Consider the following 8,069-nt stretch of genomic DNA (forward strand, 5'->3'; position numbering starts at 1 on the left):
AGAACTACGGGCTTGCCCAAGGTCATCCAGCAGGTGCAAGTGGAGGAGTGGGGAATCAAACCCGGTTCTCCCATATTAGAGTCCGTGCACTCAACCACCACACCAAACTGGCTCTCTGTTGCAGGCGATGGCCAACCACCTCTGAACATCTCTTGCCTTGACAGCCCCATGAGGTCGCCACAAGTCAGCAGTGGCTTGACGGCACTTTCCACTACCAAAGCTGCTCTTCATTAAAACAAACCACATGAACCCATGAAGCCACCTTACACTGAATCAGGCCCTTGGTCCATCAAGGGCAGTATTGTCTACTCAGACTGGCAGCTGCTCTCCAGGGCGGGGAGGTCTTTCCCTTCACCTTCTACCTGGTCCTTTTGAACTGGAGATGCCGGAGCCTGAACCTGGGACCTTCTGCCTGCCAAGAAGACGCTCTAAAAAAGCCACAGCCCCCTTCCATGGCTCTCCAGGATCTCATGCGTAGGTCTTTCACATCACCACTGAGCCACCAATGTCTTTCTCATCAGCAGGTCCTTTAAACTGGAGATGCCGGGGACTGAACCTGGGACCTTCTGCCCGCGATGCAAAAAGCTCTACCACTGAGCCACAGCCCTTCCTTCAAGCATCAGGGCTGCGTCACACACCCTTGGGTGGGCTAGACTGCATCAGGACAACTTCCGTAGCACCTCCACGTGTCCACTAGGCAGACCTCTCCCCAGAAATATTAAAGCATATTATAGCATTGGAAAAAATGCAGAAAAGGGCAACTCGAATGATAAAAGGGTTGGAACACTTTCCCTATGAGGAAAGGTTAAAGCGCTTGGGGCTCTTTCACTTGGAGAAACGATGGCTGAGTGCTGACATGATCAAGGTTAACAAGATTCTGCATGGGATAGAGCAGGTAGAGAAAGAAATACTTTTCTCCCTTTCTTACAATACAAGAACTCGTGGGCACTCAATGAAATTGCTGAGCAGTCAGGTTAGAACAGATAAAAGGAAGTACTTCTTCACCCAAAGAGTGATTAATAAATGGAATTCACTGCCACAGGAGGTGGTGGTAGCTACAAGCATGGACAGCTTCAAGAGGGAATTAGATAAGCATATGGAGCAGAGGTCCATCGGTAGCTATTAGCCACAAGGTATAGATAGGAACTACTCTGGGGCAGGTGATGCTCTGTCTTCTTGGTGCTTGGGGGGGGTCAACAGTGGGAGGGCTTCTAGTGTCCTGGCCCCACTGGTGGACCTCCTGATGGCACCTGGTATTTCTGGCCACTGTGTGACACAAAGTGCTGGACTGGATGGGCCTTTGGCCTGATCCAACATTGGCGTCTCTTATGTTCCTATGTTCTTATATACTCACGCTTTGAAGGACGGATATAATCTGAAGCATCAGTAGCATCACGCGAGTTTCGTTGCGGTCTCCCCACTGATACTAAAATGAAGAGAGAATGCAGTTTAGTGTATTTGGTTTTTTTAAAAATTTTAATTTTTAATTTTTTATATATCTTTTTATTGCACAAATAATTACAAACAGTTAAAATTATGTACAACAAATTAAAAGAAACTATCAAGAAGTAATATCCAGTTTCATATGCTTATATTATTTCTATTATACTTTAAAAATTAAAAATTGAAACTGATCTATATAGACCCAGCATTTTAAAAAAATCACCATGTTGCTCTAAATAGTTCATGGTTCACAACTGGATTTCCCCCTGTGCTGTCCCAAGCTGCTGGATGACCTTGGGCAAGCCATAGTTCTGTCAGAGCTGTTCTCTCAGGAGCAGTCTTTGAAAGAGCTCTCTCAGCCTCGCCTACCTCACAGGGTGTCTGTTGTGGGGAGAGGGAGGGAAAGGAGTTTGTAAGCCACTCTGAGACTCCTTCGGGTAGTGAAGGGCGGTGTATAAATCCAATCTCTTCTTCTTCTTGTGACTGACCCAAGGTCACACCAGCTGCTGCATGTGGAGGAGACGGGAATCAAACCCGGTTCTCCCAGTTTAGAGTCCGTGCACTCAACCACTACATACCGGCTCTCTTACTCGTGTCCCATTTCCGGTTAGAGGACAGAAGCATCTTAAAGTCCAGAGTCTATTGAGTGATTCATGTGATAAGAAGGAGATGAGTCTCTCCCGTCTCCATAGCCAAGGGATTTACAGAACAATAGGAGGAAGGGGTTCAATAAACCAGCTTCCCCGGGCTAGATTATTACAGGAAAAGGAGACTATATAGAACCAATCAGGAAGCCTACTTCTGACCGACTGACCTTCAGGTTACTGGAACTACAGTTCCCAGAATTCACTATACGTTTAAAGATACAGTAAACAATTTGCTATGCTTTACTATTCTGATCTCTGCGGGGGGCAACACATCCCCTGTGTGGACTGGCATCCAGTCGCAACTGGGTGCCACGGCACGACAGCCAACCATGTGCCTCTGCAGTCCAGTAATAAAGACAAAACCACCAAGACACTTTATGCACGCGTGTAGTTATTAAAACTCCTGCCAACCTAGCAGTTCGAAAGCAAGAAATTGCAAGTAGATAAATAGGTTCCACTTCGGTGGGAACAGAGTTCCGTGCGCCTTGGTGTCTAGTCATGCCGGCCACATGACCACGGAAACGTCTTCGGACAGCGCTGGCTCTTTGGCTTTGAAACGGAGATGAGCACCGCAACCCTAGAGTCGGACTCGACTGGCTCTCGGGCAAGGGGGAAACCTTTACCTTTGCCTTTAGTTATTAAAACAGGTTGTCAACACTTACTACAGAGCGGTCGCAGACAACGTAGTACTCCAGGTATGTAGCTGCCGCATCTCCAGGATCCTTCATCAACTGGAACGAAATAAGCACCGATAAGCAGAATCGCAAAACGGCCTACTCTGTCATGGACCAGAGGGAGAAAGAGCTGCCAACCTCCAGGTGAGTACAAACCGAGGAGAGCGATCACAGGATGGAAGTTGAAAGAGAGCAACCTTATATGATTGTTCTCCTCCTTAGGGCATTCTGCCTTTGAAGACTGGTTGTATCTCTTTAAGACGCAGGGCTGTCATTCAGCCAGCTGGTAGCAATTATTGGCTTTAGATATGTATAGGTGAGAAGGTTGAGTGAGATTTGCATTACACCAGAGCAGGGGTGTCCAACATGCGGCCCGGGGGCCACATCAGGCCCCTGGAGGGCTCCTATCAGGCCCGCGGTGGAACTCGCTGTCTTCTGCTTCTTCTCCCAGTTCTGCTGCTGCTGTGCCATTGTAGGTTTTCAGCTTACAGATACACACCTGAACGGCATATTCAGGATTGCAACAGCACAGACATTTTGATGTAGTAATTCAGAGCCAGAGGTGTCAGTTGTCAGACACTGTTAAATAAACAGAATATTGCAAGAGTGCTCATGTTTTAAGCATGTTTTTATTTTAAGTTAAAAAAAACCCTTTGTTTGTGTCCTTTATAGAGTTTATATCTCTGCTACCTGGCATTACATTTGGGCCCGGCCCAACAAGGTCTCGTTTATGTCAGATCCAGCCCTCATAACAAATGAGTTCGACACCCCTGTACTAGAGGATTGGATGAATGTTACTATGAGAAATAACCAAGGCTATTTTTGGGCAGGAACGCACAGGAATAGAGTTCCGGCTGGCTCACAAGTTGGCCACGCCCAGCAGGAACTCATTAGCATAATAGGTCACACCCAAGAGCAGAAACTCATTAGGATTGGCTACATTAGGGGTGTGTGGCCTAACATGCAAAGGAGTTCCTGCTACAAAAAAGCCCTGGGTTTTGACAACAAACAAGGTAAAGAGAATAAGAAGCAAAAGGTGGGTGTTGCTTGGATGAGCACACTTCTGGTAACATGGAGGTATCGTCTAATATGCCAATGAGTTGCGCTGTCAAAGGTGTGGCCTAATATGCTAATGAGTAATAATATGCTAATAGTAATTTCATTTTTTGTAATTAGACATAGGAATTTCAACGCCACCCACTCTGACAACGAGACGTGATATGCATGGTCCCCGTTGTGGTGTTGATGCGTTTGAATTGCTCCAAGTACATTGGATATTGGAAAAGAACTTACAAGACTATGAAGAATTTCTTGGCATAATAAATCATGGTTGTTTTGCTCCCTTTCAACCTCCAGGTGAGGCCTGGAGACCTCCCAGAATAACAACTGTCGCCAGGCGGAAAAGATTTCCCCTGGAGAAAATGGCTGCTTTGGAAGGTGGATTTTATGGCCTTATTCCCCATTGAGGTCCCTTTCCTTCTCCAAACCCCTCCTTCCCTAGGCTCCACCCCCAAATCTCCAGGAATTTCCCAACTGGGAGTTGGCAGCCCCGCTGGGGAATGACCCGCTGGAAAATCAGTTGCAGAATACACAGCCATTCTGACTGAGCCAGTTCCGGTCATGTTCACAGGAAAGCAGCTGAGTCTGCAGGTCGTTGCAAAGGCCGGTTGGCACAGGTAAGTCTGATCTCACACGATCTCGGCCGCTATTCAGGGTCAGACCTGGTCAGTATTGGGATGAGAGACCACCAAGGAAGGCCAGGGGCACTACGCAGAGACAGGCAATGGCAAACTGGCTGGATCTTAGGAAATACTTTCTGACAGTCAGAGCTGTGCCACAGTGGAATCGGCTGCCCGGGGAGGTGGCGAGCTCCCCCTCCCTGGCAGTCTTGAAGCAGTGCCTGGACAGACACTTGTCAGGGATGCTCTAGGGCAGGGGGGGCCAAACTCACTTAACGTAAGAGCCACATAGAATAAACGTCAGATGTCTGAGAGCCGCAGGACAGGAACAGATATTACATGTCTTGTAATATTAGGGTTGGACTAGATGACCCTGGGGATCCCTCCCAACTTTATAATTCTATGATTACACACATGTTTATATTGAAAAAAATATGCAAATTTGCTTTTTGTTAACATTAGACTGGCAAAAATAGAAACAAAAGGGGTAAAAACAGATATGGATAATGATATTTATTTGTCCAGTGATATTTATTTGTTTGCTAATGATATTTATTTGTCTAAGAGAGAGAGAAAGAGAGAAGTGGAAAGAAAGAGAGAGAGAGAGAAACAAAGAAAGCAAATAGATGGGGGAAGGAAGAAAGAGAGAAAAAGAGAAAAAGGTGGAAAGAAAGGAAACAGATGGGGAGGGATCAAGGAAGGGGGAGAGAAAGAGTGAGAAACAAAGAAGGCAGATAGATGGGGGAGGGTGTGGGAGGAAGGAAGGAAGAAGAGTGAAAAAGAAACAAAGAAAGCAAATAGATGGGGGAAGGAAGGAAGAGAGAAAAAGAGGAAAGGGTGGAAAGAAAGGAAAGAGATGGAAAGAGAGCAAGGAAGGGGGAGAGAGAAAGAGAAACAAAGAAAGCAGATAGATGGGGGAGGGAGTGGGAGGAAGGAAGGGAGAGAAAGCAAATAGATGGGAGAAGGAAGAAAAAGAGAAAAAGGGGGAAAGAAAGGAAATAGATGGGGAGGGAGCAAGGAAGGGGGAGAGAAAGAGAGAAACAAAGAAGGCAGATAGATGGGGGAGGGAGTAGGAGTAAGGAAGGAAAAGAGAGAGAGAGAAAGAAACAAAGAAAGCAAATAGATGGGGAAGGAAGGAAGAGGGAAAAAGAGAAAAGGTGGAAAGAAAGGAAACAGATGGGGAGGGAGCAAGGAAGGGGGAGAGAAAGAGAGAAACAAAGAAGGCAGATAGATGGGGGAGGGAGTAGGAGTAAGGAAGGAAAAGAGAGAGAGAGAAAGAAACAAAGAAAGCAAATAGATGGGGAAGGAAGGAAGAGGGAAAAAGAGAAAAGGTGGAAAGAAAGGAAACAGATGGGGAGGGAGCAAGGAAGGGGGAGAGAAAGAGAGAAACAAAGAAGGCAGATAGATGGGGGAGGGAGTAGGAGTAAGGAAGGAAAAGAGAGAGAGAGAAAGAAACAAAGAAAGCAAATAGATGGGGAAGGAAGGAAGAGGGAAAAAGAGAAAAGGTGGAAAGAAAGGAAACAGATGGGGAGGGAGCAAGGAAGGGGGAGAGAAAGAGAGAGAAACAAAGAAGGCAGATAGATGGGGGAGGGAGTGGGAGGAAGGAAGGAAGAGAGAGAGAGAAAAAGAAACAAAACAAGCAGATAGATGGGGAGCCTGCCAGGAGCCGCACAATATGTGTGAAAGAGCCGCATGCGGCTCCTGAGCCACAGTTTGGCCACTGCTGCTCTAGGATGACCCGTCATTGAGCAGGGGGTTGGACTGGATGGCCTCTAAGGCCCCTCCCAACTCCGTGATGCTATGGTTCTACATGGGATAGAAGTGCATAAGTGTGAGAGAAATGTCAGTGGAAGGTATCTTGTGCTATGTTTTATGGATGTAGAAAGGAGTTAGAAAAATCTGACACACACAGGCACAGAGTATAGGTATGCTCTGATGCCTCAAGCTCAGCAAACAAAGACTTACGCTTTTGGAGGAGTGGTCGGCAGGGGGGCTCTCAGGTTTCCCGCTTCCCAACTGATTCCTTTCCAACTCGTCTTGGTCTTCGAGAATCCCTCTGCACGGCTCGTGCTGCTCAGGAGCAGCTAGATAAATAAGGTGCTGAAACGTCGGGGAGTTCTCTACCGGCCGTATTTCATACGTTAACCTCCCAATCCGGACGTGCCCCCTGAAAAAGTAAAAAGGAAGCTGAGTGGGGAACCGCTGAAGGAGTGTAAATGAATATCAGACGAAATCAGCTTCAGTAAGTTTTAAGTTCCTACACCAAAAAGTTAGGGGCGTGCAGTTGCCAGAACAATGCTGAGAAGAAAAGGAAAGGCTGAAGGAGCTAGGTATGTTTGGCCGGGAGAGGAGACGACTTAGAGGAGATATGATCACCATCTTCAAGGACCTGAAGGGCTGTCATCGAGAGCAGGGGTCATTTCCTGTAGGAGCGCACAGGAGCAGAGCTCCGGCAGTAAAGAGCCCAGGGGGCGGGCACATGCAACAAGCCCCGCCCCCTGCTCCCAGCAGCCCTCAGTCAGATCAAGAAGCAGCCAGGTAAGTTGCAGAGCTTCCCGCCCCCGGCCCAAAACAGTCCAGTGGCACCTTTAACACCAAGTCTTATTCAGGTACAAGCTCTCCCTCCTCTGCGAGGGCAGATCTGCCCGGTCCGCTCCCCCCCCCCAATAGCTAGCAATCCAAAACAGTCCAGTGGAGCCTGAGTGGTGGGTGTTGCCTTCTGACACACTTCTGGTGATATCAGGGGGTGTGGCATATGCAAATGAGTTATGCTAATGAGCTCCTGCACCTCTTTTTCTACGAAATGACCCCTGATCGAGAGGATGGTGTGGAGTTTGTTTTCTGTTGCCCCAGAAGGTCGGACCAGAGCCAACGGGTTGAAATTAAATCAGAAGGCTTTTTGGCTAAATGTTAGGAAAAACCTCCTGACAGTTAAGAGACGTTCCTCAGTGGAACAGGCTTCCTCGGGAGGTGGTGGGCTCTCCCTCTTTGGAGGTATTTTAAGCAGAGGCTAGATGGCCCTCTGACACCAATGCAGATTCTGTGAACTGAGGCATATCATGAGAAGGGAGGGCAGGAAGGGTTGCCTCAGTGCTTAGTTCTCGTGGCCCTTTCTTACATGCCCAGGGAAATGCTGATCACCACATTGGGGTCAGGAAGCCATTTTCCTCCAGGCCAGTTTGGCTGGAGATCCTGGAGGGGTTCCCCCCGCCTCTTGTGGGCATAGAGAAGGGGGTCACTGGGTCTGTGTGTGGAGGGGGAGGTATTTGTGGATTTCCTGCATTGAATCGTAGAATCATAGAATGGAAGGGGTCTTGCAGGTCATCTAGTCCAGCCCCCTGCACTCTGCAGGAGCACAGCCGAAAGAGAGCCTTACAACATACCCGAGAGATGGCCGCCTAGCCTCCGCTTGAAAAAGTCCAGCGAAGGAGCACCCAACCACCTCCCGAGGCAGTCTGTTCCACTGCTCAACAGGGGGTTGGACTAGATGACCCTGGAGCAGGGGGTTGGGCTAGATGACCCTGGCGTTCTCTTCCAACTCTGATTCTATGACTCTTCATTGCTTTAAATTGCATGCAAGGGATCATCTGTTCCTTTATAGGGTTGCCAACCCCCAGGTGGCCCCT

The 8,069-nt window shown here is 48.0% G+C and overlaps 1 protein-coding gene across 1 annotated transcript in view; it reads right to left on the bottom strand.

Annotated features, from left to right (window-relative positions):
• The window catches only part of LOC107116998 (disintegrin and metalloproteinase domain-containing protein 9-like), a gene marked incomplete at its 5' end in the record, with an annotated part of 49,188 nt that extends 42,578 nt beyond the window's left edge, over positions 1-6,610 (bottom strand). Inside the window, 2 exons of the mRNA XM_015419031.1 lie at positions 2,753-2,821; positions 6,409-6,610. Coding sequence (XP_015274517.1) covers positions 2,753-2,821; positions 6,409-6,610 — 271 coding nt within the window. The remainder of the gene's footprint in view (positions 1-2,752; positions 2,822-6,408) is intronic.
• Between the last annotated feature and the right edge of the window lie 1,459 nt (positions 6,611-8,069).

The sequence above is a fragment of the Gekko japonicus genome, unplaced genomic scaffold, assembly GCF_001447785.1.
Source record: "Gekko japonicus isolate JY-2015 unplaced genomic scaffold, Gekko_japonicus_V1.1 scaffold4491, whole genome shotgun sequence".
NCBI classification, from domain to species: Eukaryota; Metazoa; Chordata; class Lepidosauria; order Squamata; family Gekkonidae; genus Gekko; species Gekko japonicus.